This window comes from Strigops habroptila, chromosome 1 (assembly GCF_004027225.2).
Source record: "Strigops habroptila isolate Jane chromosome 1, bStrHab1.2.pri, whole genome shotgun sequence".
NCBI lineage: Eukaryota > Metazoa > Chordata > Aves > Psittaciformes > Psittacidae > Strigops > Strigops habroptila.
In genome coordinates this window covers 33,347,704-33,366,201 of record NC_044277.2, presented here as the reverse complement: position 1 = coordinate 33,366,201, position 18,498 = coordinate 33,347,704, and the positions used below count along the sequence as shown (strand labels likewise).

Here is an 18,498-nt window from a genome sequence, read left to right as displayed (position 1 = left end):
GTGTCATCTTGAGATAGGTGTATGTAATGCATGCATGTTTGACTATACTTGTGTGCTCAGGAATTGCAATCATTACTAGCAGAAACCCTTTTGCTACCAGGTTTGGAAAGGGTGAGGAAGAGGCACTTTTCCCTTCTGACAAAGGACCTTTCCTTTCCTTTCCTTGCCAATCCAAATTCTTATTTCTGCATGCCTACGTATTTCCTTCACATGACCTCATCCACAGAATTTATTCACAATCTCTCAAGATTTTACTAATCACCCACTATTTTCTTTTGATTCTCATGCAGGATGTTCTGTCTGCACACACTTATGCAGATCAATGCTAGCTCCAAACAAAACTCTGCTATGTCTATATTAGCAAGCAGTGCAGCCCAATAAGAAAAGTTTCATGGAATGAAATGGTTGGTGCAGTGGGTCCAGTATCCACAGTTCAGGCATTTTTGGGGGGGTTATTGTTGCTAGGTTTAGTCTTGTTCCAAGGAGTGAGCACCAGCAGCTGAAGAACATTAGCTGCACTTCTGCAGAGCACCTCTTCTGAAAGAAGTGAAGTCCAAGAGACTCCACTTCATAGTCGAGAAACCACTCCAAGGTGAATTCATCCAAGGTGAATTTACATGTGGTAAGAAAGAGTGGCCAAGAGGTTCACTTCAAAAGTGCACTCATGAACTGAACTTGAACTCTAATACAAATGTATTTCTTAAAAACACAGTATACAACCTATCCAACATCCATTTCATAATTAAATACTGAAAGTCTAACACACAGATGATACAACAAAATATTTGTTGCAAGTGTCTATCTCAAGTAATTCCAGAAACAACCAGATTTTTACAGCAAGTTCTAGTTTGTTAATCTAGATACGAGGAATTATAGCATCTACATTATCTTCTGCTTTTTCTTAGATGTTTACCACAGCTGCATTTTACATTCAGACTAATATTTCCCTTATAGATTACTCCAGCTTTCCCCAAAATTTGCAAGTCTTCTGAACCTAATTTCCATAATGTAATTATATTTTCGGAAAGACCAAGAAAAGATGCTTTTCTCTACAGCTGACAGCTGTGGGAGTGAAAAAGAGAGGAAGATGAGAAAGGCCAAACTAACTTGGGGTACAGGGTGGAAGATTTCAGTATATGCTTTCTCCAAACTCTTCCCCTCTTCTTTAGAGAAACAATTTATCTATATTCCTTTAAAAAAAGAAAATATCATTATTTGGATCACAGCAAACTAGCAGTCCAAGGACAATGCTGAGTCACCTCACACAGTATAAAGACCTATAGCATCATTTGTTACAGTTAAAGATTTTAATGTACCTTTGCACCACAGCTAGTTGAGAATTTAATAAAGATGGACAGGAACTGAAAAGCTATCCATTACCCAAGCATTTGAATCAAAATGCCAGAAAATGACAGCATATTTTCTTGTATCTGAGCCTAAACATATTTCAAGAGGATGAAAGCTTGCTATACAAAGAAATAAACTAAGCAGAACAGCCATGGGTTTACCCATTGGAAATATTTACCACGTGTATTCTCACTGCAAAGGAATGTCTTTAATTTTCCCAAGGCAAAAACTGACCCGCAGTGGAGCATATTTCATCCCAGAATCACAGGGAAGAGAGCTGTGAAGGGATTGCTTGAGGTTATGAGTCTGCCAGTCTATCACAGTAGCACATCAGTAATCCATGTCTATGATGAGAGGCATATGGAACTGTCCAAGGAAGCAAGGCTTTGGACAGTCACGGATCTGACCCTGCCACGTGCTCCTTCAACATACTCAGGATTTCAGCACTCCACATTTTCCATGACAATTAACATTTCTGCAACATGTCCTAAGCTTTCACAGGATGACACTGGGCAATGAGTGGGAATATTGCCACATCTGCACAGAACACATTGCAAGCTTGCCTGTAACAGCCAACAGCATGCTCAGTCATGGCAGAGACTGCAGAAACAGGAAAGTTCCCATTTCTGCTGCTGCTTTATCAACAGACTTTTACAGAGATGCAGAATTATCAGGCTTACATTATAGAGACTGACTGATTCAGCAATATGCTGCTAAAATTTAGTGCCAGCAAAATCACTCATGTAATAAAACAGATTATCAGTAAGAAGTTCAAGAATAAATCTAACGTATTCCTAACCTGCTGCAAAAAATTCAACATTTTGAATTACTGACATAGATTTGGTTTATATACCTAGGAGTTTAAGAAGCTATGTCAACAGAGAGACATTTTTCCTTCCTATTTTTCTTGTCCAGTCATTTATGAGAGTCTAAAAACAAGATTTAAAAAGAAACTGTGTAAGAAAAAAACCCACAACAGAATCATAGAAAAAATACAAGTATCAGATAATAACACACATGCCAGCTCTGAGAAAAAAAGCACAAAATTCTGAGGTAGCATAACAGCTGATCTAATGTTACATCGGTTGTCAAGATATTTCTTCCTAAGACACCCAGAGATTGCAAGTGCAATGTGCCTTGTTTTGTCAGCCATATTACAAAAGGTGGTTAAAAACAACTTAAATGGCAGATTCTGAACTTCATCGAGAGAACTTCAGACCAGAACCCACAAGCTCATGGGGTTCATTGGCCAACGAACAACTTCCTGAGCTCATAGCTTGTCATGCAGTCACTGGTGTGTATAGCAGGAAAGAGTACTATGAGGAATGAGATGCTGGTTGTTTTAAGTATGGATTTAGAGACCTAACATTTGGCCATTGCTAACACAAAAGTCATATGAATACCTCATAAAGACTGCAACTTCAAGCATGCAAAATGTTTTTTAAATATCTTTTAAAATTACTTTGATCATCTAAAATACATATAAGACTTGCTCTACTGAACCAGTCTTTGTTAACAGCTATGCCATAGACATTAAACCAGAATAGAAATATTGTAAACATGGCTGACTTACTATGTAATTTTTAACTTTGCAGTTTTAAGACTGAATTAATACTATAATATTATATTCTTTGTATTATATGAATAAGCAGACAAAATTAAATCATTCGTGGCTGACAGCTCTCAGTGGCCATGGGGCACAAAGAGTCTGAACAAAGTAAGCAAGGCTGTTAGTTTTTTTCTAGACATTACATGAATACAATCTCTAACCCTATTTTGGTTTGTCTCAAGGTGACGTCTTCAAATAATGTTAGCAGCTAAACACCAAGTAGATATCTCGATTAAGTATTTTATGTACCCATTACTATTCGTACACTGTTGCTCTTCCTCTGCCCACTTAGAAGCACAGAGCTCACATGAAAGTTCAAAGATAATTGTCACTAACAGCGGGACAAAAATTTCACCTTGAATCTCTCAGCTGATTATATTTTCCATTATTTTATTCAGACTCTCCCCTGTACTGAAGAATCTTGAAATATAAACAGGTAATAAAGGTTGCAGGTTACTTATATAACAGGTTACTCAATTACACTAATTTCTATCCAGGACATTATTCTCTTTTTTTATCAGACAATCAAATCATCAGCTCCTGACCATGAAGCCCGATAAACTTACTTGCTCCTGCTTCTTAAACCAGAGGACTCTTCCTGAATTTCATTGTCTGGAAATTACCAGAAGGTAATTACTACAAGGTAATTTCCAGCGTAAATTTGTGTTTTGTTTTCAAAGAAAGTCCCTGCTCTAAGCAGCACATTCTACTTCAAGCCCAGACTGTTTCCCGCTGTCCTCTCCACTGATGTGAGGAGGCTTCAGAACTTCTGAGTACTGGGGCTGTGGCTAACACCTAGCTTTCACTGCACTCACGGTTCCCCCACGACCCTCACCTTCCTCAGAAGCATTACAACTGAAAAAGCTTTAACATCATTGAACCTGCTCACCCAGCAGTAAAAACCTTATATTTACAAAGAAATGGCACCACAACTACAGTGCAAAATCACGAAGAAAATTCAAAACCAACTAGGCGGAGTCAGGCTTTGATTGTATTTGTAGCTGCTAACCAAGATTTAACCTGGATATTCATCTGACAAGTACAGTCATGGGTTAAAATAGTCTCATTCACTGCAGTTAGAAGGTGAGGATATCTGAGACAAACTAATGTTCTTACCCCTTCACACTTACTTGTTAATTTATACCTAATGATTGTATCTCTTCTGTCACAAAAGCAGCAGCATAAATTCAGAAACAATCCTTTTTAAGATATAATGGCCTATTTCCTTTATTTTTAGTTTTCTTTTTTGCCTTTTTAAATCCTTGATTGGGAATCTGACCATAGTAACTCCGCAGCACATGTGTAACAGTTCGCAAGGTGTCTGTGTGAAATATCTGTACTCTTTAGCCAAAGCCAGACAGAATGACCACACAACGTCACAGCCCCAGACATTCACAGCAAAAAAGATTGTGATCAGCTACCTTCTGGGAACCTGGAGGGCTTCAAGTGAACAGAGAGTATCATGGAGAAGTCAAGCCCGCTCTGCCATTAAGGTGTACAAGACACAAGACTGAGATATGAAGACAGAAGCAGAATGACAAAGTGGGTGGGACCTTTCACAAGTGGGAAATAATACCCCTTACTTTTGGCCAGGATCTGAACTCCAGGACTTCCAGACTTAAAGCCAAATTCACCTGGACAAAGTGGGATAGCACCAGCTTGCATTCCCCTCCACTCAGCAGCAGCAGCAGCAAACTTCCCAGCTTGTCACACCAAACCAGGTGGCGCCGGTACTTCCCTCCCTGACAAGGGTGACACTGCTAACTCTGAAGTGTAACTAAGTTTCATGCTTTTTAATCTTACCTGTGATAAGCAAAACCCCTCTGAAGCTTACAAGATGCAAATGCAAGTGCTAAATCATCAACTCACAAGCCTCCGAAGATGCTACGGCTCTTCAAATACCACCCTATTGTCTATTTACGTGTGATCTTAGACCAAGATGTTCTACTCCTGTTCCCTGGAGTTTCTGCTGGTACACATGGACAGCAGGGGCTGGATTTCCTTTTCATCTGTATTACTGGCCAGGCACATGATATTTTTATCTTATGCAGTGCAGTCACACAATTGCACACATGCAGATCTGCACAACGGGTTGGTCCCACTGGAGAGACACTGCACCTAGCACAAAGTGTTGCACTTACAGCTTTCAGGAAAGCAGTGAATGTCTTTACAGGTTCTTGATGTCCCGCAGCCTGTGCAAAGCCACTGTGCCAGCAGGGCTCTGGGGCCTTCAGACACACTCAGAGAGTGCGCTCACACCACCACGCTCTCTATCCACGGTCTGGAACAGCATGTACTGTGAGAAGGTTTATGAGAAGATTGCAAAAATGAATTATATTAAAATAATGGTGCTTCCTAGATGTTCCTTTTTTTTTTTTTTTTTTTAACTCATTTGTCATTTGGAGTATTTTGTTTCCCTCAAATGTCTGTGGGAACCAGTACTGCTATTAACTTTTCCCTTTAATGAGTTACTTTCTTTCAGGAAAATGTTATGGGAGGAAACAAAATAGTGAAGCTTTCACAAACAGATGCACAAACATACAGAAAAGACAATAAATACAGAAATGTTTATTAGCCAGTCTCCTAAAGACCTTGCAACAGGAGTTGCTGGACTGAGCCAACAGAGGAGCAGACAAGTTATTTCAGTGTCCAGAAACCTATGAAAGAGGAATAATAGAGCATTATGCTACATGTGCTCGGAACAGACGGAAGGACTCTTGGGGAAGCAAGAGAATAAAAGCACAGATAAGACAAAAAGTCTGGAAGGAAGCCAATGTAATACAGCAAGAAGAAAAAGGTAAGAGGCAGGTAAGAAAAGATAGTCCAAGTCAGCCCCTTGCCTTCACGTAAATGGGCAATGATGTGTATCTGATTTTTATCCTCCAGAAGTGGCAGCAGGTTGAAGATTATTACTAGCCTCTACAGAACCCCAGGTTGCTTTTACCAGTCTGGGGCCTGGAACCACTGCAGTCTTTGCCCTCTAGCCACACAACTGTCCTTTTGTGCTCTTCTGGGGCTGAGTAAAAAAGTTAGCATCAACAGTTCTTGATACATGTACCCTTCTGAAACGCAAATGTTAGATTTACCATTACTGCACTATTATTTCAGGGTGTCTAAATGTGGAGGCATCCCTGCAACAATTACAAGTTTCATACCATCAAGCTTTTCATCACAAACACGAGATTAGAAACTTCAGCAGACATAATTGGAGGAAACTCCAGAAATGAGCAATTAAACGTAGCAGAACCCAAGCATCTCCCAAAGGAGAATCATTCTGATTGCCATCACCTACTGCAACTTTGTACCCAAAGTACACAAAATTATGAATAGCTATTAAAAACTACAAATAACTTACACAAAATTAAAAATCATTCCTTGCCCATCCACAGACTTGACTGCAATACTGAGAGACTATTCTGAGTGCTACAAACTATTGTTAGAATTACAATGAGTTCTCAACATATAATTTACTCACAGAAACCTACGTAATGTGCCATAACAATGACCAGCTCATACCTTCTCTATGGGTTTCAACATCTTACTCCACCATTACTTCAGAAAATACTGAAACAAGCTTTTTCTTCATTCTATAATATTGCAACTCGGCAGGAAACATACTACACAGCACTGCCTTTTGAAAGCCTGAAGATGGATTTACTTCACCAGAGTTAAAACAACCTTTCTAATGGCCACCCATAAGATAGTCATGTAGTGGGGAGCTCTGACTGCCTTTGTGTGGGATCTCATTCTCATGTTGCAGCAGGTACTTAAAGACCAAGAACTCTTTTTTCCAAAGGAATTTTGATGTCCAACTCCCTTTGAAGCCTCCCTTCCCATGTATCTTTGAAAATCTGATCTTCAATTTGTTATCCACTTTCCCTTACTGCTTGATAAGAAAATGCCTTCTCTTCTTCCTTCCGAACACTCAAAAATGAAGGCAGAAGTAGCTCCATACTCCTAACACAAATGAAGAGTAGTTGCTTGGAAAACCACAGCTCCTTCTCTCCCCATCTTCATCTATTCTTTTCCATTCCAGTTGCATAAAACATCACCATAATGGGCCACAGGCTTCTGTTTCTCACTCTACGTTATCCATCAGAACTGATTTACATTCTTTAGATAAAAGGAAAGATCACTGTAGGCAGAAACTGGATGCAGTTGTCCACTATGGAAAACAGCTTTGCTGCTCCTTTCAAATTTATTAATTACTGGCAGCCTTTCCCCTCTGAAGTATATCTACCAAAGTGGGCACAGTTGTTGGAATAGCCACTAGCTGTCCGATAAAACTTAATGAATGACAATTTTATTAGCTTCTGTTGTTACTGTTTCTTTAACTCCTTCAGTATCAAGCCACCACAGCAGTTCTCTGACAAAGGAAGATTAGAGATAAGGCACAACTATGAACATTTTGATCCTTACTTCAATGATCTTTTTTTTTTTTTTTTTCACTTTAACATATTTTCTTAGGCATGTCATACAGGACCAATTTTTTTAAGGTGTCCAGTGTCTACTGCTCCCTACAACAGAAGGTATTTTGTGGAAAAACACTTAACGAGAAGATGGAAAACTCAAATACTGCAGTATTTGTATCATTAGCACCACCTTGGCATGCCAGGACTGCTTTTTCTGAGTGCCTTTAGCCAGACATTTTAGTGTTACTCCTCCGCATTTGATCCTGGGAAATTTTTGACTAGTCAAGGTCTATAATTTCCTTGTTACTTCCCCATCACTGGTTTGAAGACCATGCTGGCTGGCCCAGAGAAGAGGAATTCTGCTTACCAAAGTGAAATTAAGCACACAGAGAGTTATTATACAAAAGCTGCATGCAGAGATTAAACTCAGACTCAATCACACAACTAAATCCCCATTCGGTGCTTTGAAAATTTACCACTAAGTGTGAAGCTAAAAATGTTAGCTAATAACAGTGAGCTATCTTCCAACCACATCCTCTTGCAGAACATCAATAAGAGACAAGTCTGAAAATGTGCCTTAGAGGAATTAATGAACATTTGTTTGAAACAGGGCCATTTCACTTTGGGACAGGGTTTTGGGTTTTTCATTCCTTGTTTTTTTTTCCTCCCCCACATCTAGTGAACATATCCTGCACTTCAGGGTATGGAAACCTGCCGAAATCACACCCATAGTCAAATCAAATTTAACATATCTTTACAAGGTATTTATAACATGCAAATATCTAGAGGTCCTGTTTCTTGTTCACATGGAGGTCCCTTATGCCAGAAAAGGAGGGCTCTTTCATGTTAGTGAGAATGAGTGCGTACTAGACTAGAAGCCAGTTTCACATATCATATTTAATATGTGAAGGAAGGTTCAGCAACCCACATCTCCACTCCACGTGCAACAAGCAAGCAAACCGCACTGCAGCATTTTAAGAAAGGTGTTTGGCAAGTCCTTACAACCGCATCCTTACAACCTGCCACTTGTGCCTCAGTAGGATTCTGCTTCTAGAATCTCAGAAAAAATAATTTTACTTCACCCTTCATTAAAAATAATTTTACTTCACCCTTCAAAAAAAAAAAAATATATGAAACCTTCGCTTCATTCACTCCATTTTTTCTTAAGCCTGTTTAGCTTAAGAAAAAGCTCAAGGAACCCTAATCAAGCATTTTCTCAAGATAGAACAGGTTAACAGTAAAAATTCCACCTGCAGATTCTTAGGCATCTGCTTCACTCACAAATTTTGTCTCTTGGCACCCATCTAATTCAGAAATGAATTTTTCTGTTTCTTTCACAAACTTTTCCTTATTTGTCACTTAAGAGCAATCAGAGACAGGAATTTTCAGTTTAGAAAGTTTAGACCAGAATCGCCAAGCACAAGCTATTTCTCAGGACACTTTCTGGACAACATCTGAAACCGCATGCTGAATGCCCACGCCTGCGGCACCCACTGCAGTCCCCCAAACCTGTGGGGCTCTGTGTGCTAGGGCTTAGCAACCAGTCTGCAGTGCTGAGGAGGGTCATGTCACCTGAGGGAAAATTGCAAACAAAAGAAAACCATTTGGCTTCGTCTTGTCTCAGAAGGTAAACACAGATTGCAAGTTGCAGCTTTCTGGGTAGAATTCACCCCAAATTAATAAACCTGAACTTTAAAATTCCCATGTCAGATAAATTAGTTACTGTGGCTTAATTTACTTTCTTCAATAAGCTCTCATACCTACCTAGAAATTGGGATATTACTTCCAAAATTATTTGCTACCTGAGGTCAGTGCATGACTAGATACAACATACAGCTCGCTTCCTGTCAAAGTAATTTAAGCACCCCATTTTTCAGAGTGTATGCTTGCACACAACAACTACTTAGAACAAAAAGTTGAGCCAGATGGTGAGTGTCTTTCAGTGTTTCAAGGAACTCTGCTTATTGCTGTGCTAATAAAGAACCTTCAAGTTACATAGAAGGTACAAAAGCTGGTCAAGTTTACAGCAAAGGCTTTTGTGACCTAGAGGAATTTTATTTTGAAAGGGTCAAGCAATTTTATCCTTTACCAAAACTAGTATACGCCCGATAATTTAATATTAAAATATAATAATATACCTGGGTATTTAAATGGAAGAAAACTCATCTAAGGACATGAAATATTTTTTTGCTTGAACTACTTAACACATTAAGAACTTTGCCTTTTTTATTTATTCTTTAAAAAGCAAGGTTGGGGTTTTTTGGGGTTTTTTTTTTAATGACTTAAAATTTGCTTGCAGCAATGCTTTTGCAGCAATGCTTTTACAGCAATAGCAAAAAGTAAATTATACACAACTCTGGCACAAATGCCTGTTAATCTGATAACCCACAAACCCTCCCCACTACAGAGGACTCCAATTAGAATGAATAACAGAGACGTTTGGGGAATTGAGGGGGGATGACATCTGTTTGATTGACATGTGACTTTCCTGGAAGAAAGCAATGCATGTCCATAATCTTAAACAGTCTGACAGCACTAATATGACCCAGTTCTTAGGAAAAAAAAAAAGGCGTATCTTTGCTACAACAGTTGTTTAACTATACATTTATACTGAACAGTAATATTGAAGCTGTGTGACTTTTCTAGTAAAGCATTAGAATCTCTGTTCACATAGCTAGCTAAATGTCATGTACAATCTTTCCTACTATAACCATACAAATGTTACAGGACAGAGTATTTTTTGCTGCTTATTATATAAACCCTCCGTGTTTCATTATACGTATTATTATATGCATTATATATTATGTATTATATATGTATTATATTACTGGTCAAGCTGTTAGGTTGTTCTGCTGTTAGTATTCTATTGAGAACAAGCATAACTTCTCAACTGCCTGACTTCTTCTTGAAAAATAGGTATCAGTTTTCCCCATTGAATTATTACACCTGTTTGAATTTTGGCCACTCCATCAGAGCAGCAAGCTAGCCCAAGGAAATTTCGACACTCAGTTTTATTAGCCTACTTGAGAAAACTTTCATAGCCTTAGGAGCTTACAAAAAGGGAGAACATCAAGAAATACCAATATACTGAAAAAGACTGAAAGACTGAGTTTTGTAGTACAACAACTGTAAACGCTTTTTTTTTTTTCTCATGACTAAACTACCCTTTCAGGGTTTTTTGGAGTTTTTTTAAACTCTGCACATACTACCTGCTCAGTCCATTCAAACTTCACAAAAGGAGTGAAAACCTGGAATGAAAGCTATTGCTGAAACTTGATAATGGCAACTACTGATAAACATTGATCATTAGATTTCCACACCATATTACATAAACACAGAACACCTAAAATAGTAAAACATTTTCTCTATATAGCTTACTGACTGCAAGAACACCGATTCAACAAGAATTAAAAACAAACTATGAAACACTAAAAAAAATGGTGGCTCACCTTCTGTGCCATTGGGTGTCATGGAATTATTATTTATATGGGAGTTATCAAGTTTTGGACCAGTGGGGGATTCACTACTACCACTTAGTCGTCTATGTGGGCTGGCTAGATCCTGCATTTCCATAGACCTGAAAATAATATGCAGCTAGTTTTAGTGACATATTTGATATGAATTACAGAGGAATTACCTATATGAGAAGCAGCTTGCTATTAATCAACATCCTGAAAACAGTAAAAAATGAACAGCTTCTTTTCACTTGGTCTTTTCTATGCAAAACTCATCTTGTAGCCCTCCAAAATGTGACTGACCAGTTATCATAATTATTTTTGCAGCTTCTAACAGAATAAATCTTAGATATGAAGTACTGTACTTTAAACAGTTGTGTCACCTTGTATTTTTAAGATATGTAAAAAGATGTAATTGCCAATATATGAAGACATACATTCTCTTAAAAACAAATGAACACTCTGCTTTTTCAAGATTTACCACTCAGTGGCAATATAATGGGCCTCCAAACCAAATAAAACACTTGAAGCAATTGTGGAAACCTATCATCTACTGACAGGGAATGAGATATTCCTGATGTATGTGTTTACTCTGGCAAACTACTTAATTGTTCCTCTGTTTCCGTTGAAACAAATGCAGCATTAAAACATTATTATGTCTGCTCACTTGTTTGTTTTGTGGATTACACAAAGTGTGCCCAACTGAAAAGGGATATGACCAACATACAGTGGATCCATATAGGCATTAGTATGCCTTAGCACTCTGCTGTATCTCTGCAGTGGTTGCTTAGTCAAAATAAGAAGAGAGCAATTCCGATTCAAAGCAAAAATTAAACATTTATCCAGCACGCAAGCAGCCGACTATTTCCAATTTGTGTTTTTAATAGCCTTATATAAAAAAGCCCAGAGCCATGGCCATCATGACATATGTTGGCAAAGCTTATGACTGAAGTGTCCCATCCTTTCATTTCTTTATACCTAAAACTTTTGATAATGTTATTTGATGTACTCAGTCTAAGTAATTGCTCCCAGTAGAAGTTTCATAGATTACTGTCCCTCCAAGGCATTTGAACCAGTAATTATTCATTTTAAAAGAAATGCTTAGGCTCTTTTAAAGACTATAAAATTATACAAAATAATTCCTCCCACAGTAATGTATAAGTATCCTTAAGCCTAAGTGTCATTTCAGCTTTCACATTTTAACTGAGATTTTATCACAAGTTCTAACAAAAATCCTTCATTTTACATTTCATTACCTAAAACAACCTACACATAAAGAAGGATGATATCATGATGAGTTTGAAAAGCCAGTATCTAACATAAAGTCAAACAATTTAGTGAAAAAGTGGATGTGCTCATGGTTTACAGACTTGGTTGCATGCACCTAAAAGCGACACTCAAGCACTTACTCATCTGCTTAATGTGGAAAACATGAATAAATATTTACTTATCACCTGAAGTTAAAGAAGAGAATAAAAGGCTTGCAGAAAAACAGCAAATTTCAATCAAATGCTTACCTGCAGCTTGAGGAAACAGCAACATCTGAACTGGTTTGGGACTTCTGCACCTGTAAACCAGGGAAACAAACAGAAGCCTCTATTACTCCGCTTTACTATGAGGCCTTAATTTAAAGAAAGGATTTCACCATGGATGACAATTCTGTCCTTTAAACCCAAAAGGAGAGCAGGAGGGTCCGGTGCCCGTGAAAGGCATATTGTCTTTAAATTGAAGGCTCAACTGTTGTTTCCCCGGCAGGTCTCTCTCCCTCCTCCCTGCGCCGGGGGACGGCGGCCAAGTGACGGGATAGTGATTCATCAGGGGCCCATGACAGCTGCAGAGGGGCTCACTCCTCCCACGGCACAGAACGGCACAGCACGGCTCTGCTATGCACCCCCACAAAGGTAACCCCACCACGCTGCTCCAGCCCTGAGCCCCCCAGCATCCTCCACCCCTCTTGCATTTTGCTATTGCCAGCCGAGTTATCTTTCCCTCCCACCCCCTTAACTCTTGACAGCTTCTTGCCCTCATTACATTGGCTTTCCTCTTCCTATGCTCTTTGCCATCCTTCCTCCTCACCTGGACAATGGGGAACCCACAAGTCAGCTCACCCAAAGGCGAAGGGCGAAGAAAGCCAGAGAGGCTGACACTAATATTTTGGGGGGGTCAACAAGGAGCAGGTCTGCCTACGGTAAAGATCTTCAATATGTGACCAACAGTATTACACAATTATCTCCAAAATGAACCCATCTCCAACTGGGGTGAATTAAAATAAAAACCCCACACATTATTGCACAAAGTCTTGTAAAAATTCCGGTCACTAATGAGATTTCTGATAAAATGACTTAAAAGAACACTTCTGGCTAAATAGGAGGAAGCTGTAGCATTTACCTCTGAGATCACTCATCAAGGAAAGGAATCTGGTTCCACTGGGAAGCCTAGCAATAATTTTCCAGTTTAATAAAATAACTCCTTTTATAACTCAGGTGAATAGTAGATTTTCATATCCTATTAGAAAAACACCATTGCTTTGCTAACAGACTCTTCTCTGTAGCCAGTAACAATTGTCAGCAGGTGATAAAATTCAGGTAAAGGTCCGCTGCTAGATGCTATTAACTTAAAAGCACACAAAAGCTTCTCCAGGCAAGGTATATATCCTCTGAATGTCTGCACTGAGAATCCTTCATATGCGTTTCCATTCAACCTGAACTGACATCTCTTAAATGATCACAGAGCAAAGACAAGAGAGATGAGGCATTTTAAGTGCCATAAAAATCATCCAAGCAAATCCTATTTATGTGTCTGTAGGGTTTTTTTTTTTTTTTTGTTATTTTTAATCACAGACAGAATTACTACTAGCAAGACTAAACAACTGCTAGGAGCAGCCAGGCAATGCAGAACATTACAAATGATGTCAAGAAGCATGCAATAATGCACACTGAAAAACATCAGCCTTTTTATAACTGGGTACTTAAAGTTCTGCATAACACGCTTTTCAATACATCGTTGCATGCCAAATCAAACTAGATAAGCAAACACATTCAAAACCGTGCATTTTATTTTAAAGATTTTTTTCCCCCAGTTCTTTACCCCAGAAACTGCAGCAGAGTGCCTTAGGATATGTTTCTGCTGTTACTTCTAAACACCTGGAAAAAATTATAGGTGAGAACTAAGTTTGCTTACAGAGCTATCTTCACTCCCTCTTGCACAGGATCCTTAAAAACATATCTTTTACAATAGCAAAAATCTTCCTTTTTCAAAGAGATGCTTTAATTCACTGATATTTTCCAAAATGCCCTACAGTATTATTCATTCTTTACTAACCTCTAAAATACATTTAATCCTCACTATTTTATTTATCCAAATTAAAAATAATAATAACTTCCGTACACTTACAAATATATATACACACACAGGTGCACGTATGTGTATAATGAGAGAGATTTCATTTACAGATTCATGGGAAAGGGCAAAAAAAAGAAAAAAAATACAGCTCATTCAAAGTAAATTAAATATATACCTTATATGTCCTCTAACACTCCATGATTTGTGAAAGTTCATATCCACAATCTTAATTTTCATTAGACATACTTTAGATATATTCCTTTGTGTCTCTAGGATTATTTAAACCATGTGTTGCACGTTACCATATTTAAAAATGACTCTTTAATCAAAATAACTTTAAAACAACTAATCCTCACTTAGGCTGGTCAGCTGAATCCACAGAGTGGTCCAGGAAAAATAAATCTACTCTCAAGAATGCGAATGCAGACAACAATTAGACACAGATGTGAGTGAAATTAGTTACAGTTTACAAAATGCTACACTTCACATGCTTTCAGTTTTTTATGTGTAGTACAAAATTACAACGTAGTAAGGAACCACACTTATGATGACCAGTTCACAGAATAAAAACATTTCTGGGTGGCGTGTGCTTGCTCTCATATATTCTCCAACTTTGCCAACAGATTTTGGGATAACTGCAACATAACTCACATATCAAACAAAAAGTGAAAGAAAAAAATAAAATGAAATGGCCCTACCCAGCCAGCCAAAGGGGAACATTAAATAAATAAAAAAAAAAAACCAAGAGGAGAAAAAAGGAGCTGTCACTCACCCGTCATACTCTGCACTCTGTTTAAACTGAGAAATCCCTTATATGTTAAATGACATACACATTCTCCTTGATACCTCAAAAACATTACTGTGTATAATTTGATTGTTGTAACATTCACATCATTCTCCTTAATACAGATTGCAGATCTGGGCACTACCATAGTACATGGCAACAAAAAAAGGACAACGATAGCAAACCTACTTAAAATTCATCCAGTTAAGAATGTTAAATCAGTAACATCAAATTCTGATTAGTTAATGAGGTCTTTTAAGTTTGCCTTTTTTCTAATTAAATTTATAATTCTTCACAGATGTAGGTTTTGTTGATGTTCAATTTGTCTCTCTCATTTTGTTAAACCTCACATAGTACTCCACCAATCCATTGAATAGCCACATTAAATCTGTTAATACCATGCTCTTCAACCCCAGAAATTATTTCCAGAAGGCAAACTTGCTTTGAGAGATCATCAAACAAGACTTAAGGTACACATTTTATCACATTTTCCCTACCACAGAGCTCAGGATGCAGAGGAAAATTCATGACTTTTGCACTGTTTATTATACTTTGCTAAATTACAAATCAAAAGCATCTGACAGAAGATCATGTATGAAGCCAAAAAGTTAATAATGTTCTGTGAAAAGTAAACTGTAAATGGGAAAGGATTCTAAATTTCAGCAGCACAAAGCAAATAAAATGTAGGTACTTGTCTAAATTACAGGTTCTCCACAGTATTTTTGCTTGCTAGGAGCAATATTTTCCTCTCTCTTTTTTTTTTTTTTTTTTAATGGCCATAATTTAAAACATTTTTCCAGCTGAAAAGAAATTTTCTAAGTGAAAATAAGAAGTTAACCCAGAAAACTACAGCCAGCACACGCGCTTTTTCTTAAAGCATGGTTCTACTTTAAAGGAGCACATTTCAAAGACAATGGCAGTTTTTAAATCAGTGTTCCTCCTTAGGACAAAAATATACATATATATCTGTCATTTTTAGCAAGGGGTGGAGGGAGGGAGAGGAGAGGACTTTTTCCTATAACAGCACTCTTTGCCTCCTTAAAAGCGCTACACCATCAGTATCTGCAGACATAATGGCTTCAACAGCCAAAATGTTACAAAACTAAAATGCAAATTGGCTACAAAAAGGCACCTTGCTCGCAACACATAAAACTTAGTAATACTTTCACTCTTCCGATAATCCTGTTGCTGGGCTCTAAGTGAAGAGGTAGGGCTTTTTCACTGAACACATCAAAGACAAATTGCACTTATTAAAGCAGATGCAGGTAATTACAGTTATTTCATTTTTAATTACTAGTTTAAATTCTTTTAAAAGCGCTATCCTGCATGCTCATTTCATACACTTATGAATGAAACATTCTGAAACCCCAGCACTTTCTTCCCTTTAAGAAAGAAGTACTATAATGTGACAATGCTCCTATTATGACCAGCCATTTAAGAATGTCTTTCCGCTTTTCCAAGATTTTTTTGGCTCCCAAGAAACATTTAATACTTATTGCAATTCAAACAAAATGATTACTCATTCTTTTTTCTCTCTGCTCTCCAAAGGCAAAGCTTGACTCCAGCCGCCTGTCACTGTGTGGAACTGCTGAGAGTGGATGCCTGCTCATTTCCAGACCCTACCAGGCCTTGGGAAAACTCAGATTGCAGCGAGGTGCTTGGCTAAAGATTGCATGTCGTGGGTTCGTAAGCAACATGTAAAACGCTGTGTGCATGTGTGTTTATATACATAAAAGCATATAATGTCTGTACGCACACATATACATATTTACAGATATATCTATGCATTATTAATCTCTTCGACACCCCAACCCAGCAGCCTGTGTTCCGGCAGATGCTTTGCAAACCATCTCAGTACGGGACGGAAAATAAAAGATTCCTTATACATAGGATCTAACGTTAAAATCTTCCAGTGGTACACTGCACAGCATTTCCACTTCTTATCCCAAATTTCTGTGATCATTTCTAAATTGAAAAAACTACATGAAATATACTATCCTCTTCCCCCCCTGAAACCTTTTATTTCTTCTGCTTGCCTCATTATTAACTGTTTATTAAAAACAAACAACCCAACCACCTTCTAAGAAACACTTTTAAATGCACTACCACCTTTACTTCTCCAGAATAAACCTTTCGCTGCAAAGGGCAGTCCTCCCTCTTGTTGGTGTTTGTCAGAAACACTGAGAGAAATATATACTTAGGAATGTTTTGTGGGGCTCAGTTGCTTAAAAGCAAGAGGTAAATGCAATGAGACTTCAAAAGGTCTTTAACTTCCTCGTTCTAAGACCGTCGTTCTATCTAAGCCACCTAAAATGTCAATAAACGTCAAATATTTCAGTTGTGTAGATGTTTATTCTGTCATCTTGAAGAGTTCTCCTGTGGGGATCTGTGTGTTTTCCTTGGTGTTTGGGAAATTTAAACATATTAAGCAAAAGGATTTCCTGCTTCAGAAAGCGCTGTCAAAATCTCTGTCGGGCATTCCTCCCAATTTTTTCTTTCTTTTTCTCACGCTCTCCTGTCCCTTTCAGAAAGGTTTCCGACTCTACGTGCCTATTCCCCCCGCTCCAGTTCCCCATTTAACGTCTCACCGTCACGTCGTTCCTATCTGCCGAACCATTAGCACTCTAGGAAATCAAACCGGAGGAATCCCCAGACCTGGCTGATCACAGTAAGCAGAACCGCCTAATATCTGCTTGGTGGGAAGCCTGCAAACCCCAGCTTGAAACACGGCCAAAATTAACTCCTGCACCCACAGATTTATACCGGGACGGCAGAAAGTCCCCGCCGCTGCGGAACCCGCACGGGACTGTTCTGCCACCGGGCTTTTCCTGCTCGTTTCCTCCCCTGTCCGTCTCTCCCGCTGCCCGCGCCGCCCGCCTGTACTCACGGTGCCGGGGCGCGCCGTCTCCGCGCCGCGCAGCCTCCGCGCTCGCGGGCTCACAGGGCGGCGGCGGCGCCTCCCATGGCGCGGCGGGGCAGGCGCGCCCCGGGGCGAGGGACGGGGCCGGAGCCGGAGCGGGGCGGGGGGGCAGACAAAGCCGCGGCGGCGGAGTGTGCCCCCAGCCCCGCCGCTTGTTTGCTCAGCCTCGTGGGTCTGCCCAGGAGCGCCTGGGGGCACGCCGCCGCTCCGCGCCTCTGCTCCTCACTCCCCTTCTTCGCCTGGGTTTTTTTTTCCTCCTTTCCTCCCCCCCCCTCTTTTTCTTTGGGTTTTGTTTTTGTTTTTGTAATGCAAACCGCAGCTATTCTCTTGTCCCAACCTTATTGGTTTAAAAGCAACAACTTCAATGAGGCTTGTGCGGTCTGAAGTCAACCTTCCTGCTTGGGCGAAACGCTGCCGTGGTCCGCCGGCTGCGCGGAACCAGCGCGGGAGCTGCGCGCCCCTGGCCGCCGGTTGCCCTCGGCCCGCACGGCAAAACCCCTTTTTTTGCGCCTTCTTCAGCCTCACCCCAGAACAATTAATGAATCCCTCGGGTCCTCCCTCATTTAAAAAGCTTAATTGTGCGTAGATGTGTCCCCTCTAGTAAGCTGGGTTTAAACAAAAGCCGTACT

The 18,498-nt window shown here is 39.3% G+C and overlaps 1 protein-coding gene across 1 annotated transcript in view; it reads right to left on the bottom strand.

Annotated features, from left to right (window-relative positions):
- EYA1 (EYA transcriptional coactivator and phosphatase 1) overlaps window positions 1-18,498 on the bottom strand; it is a 151,216-nt gene that overhangs the window by 71,761 nt on the left and 60,957 nt on the right. The window contains exons 2-4 of the mRNA XM_030507115.1: window positions 12,341-12,390; window positions 10,818-10,945; window positions 8,878-8,940 (exon numbers count right to left, since the gene is read on the bottom strand). Of these exons, the coding sequence (XP_030362975.1) occupies window positions 8,878-8,940; window positions 10,818-10,945; window positions 12,341-12,390 (241 nt within the window). The remainder of the gene's footprint in view (window positions 1-8,877; window positions 8,941-10,817; window positions 10,946-12,340; window positions 12,391-18,498) is intronic.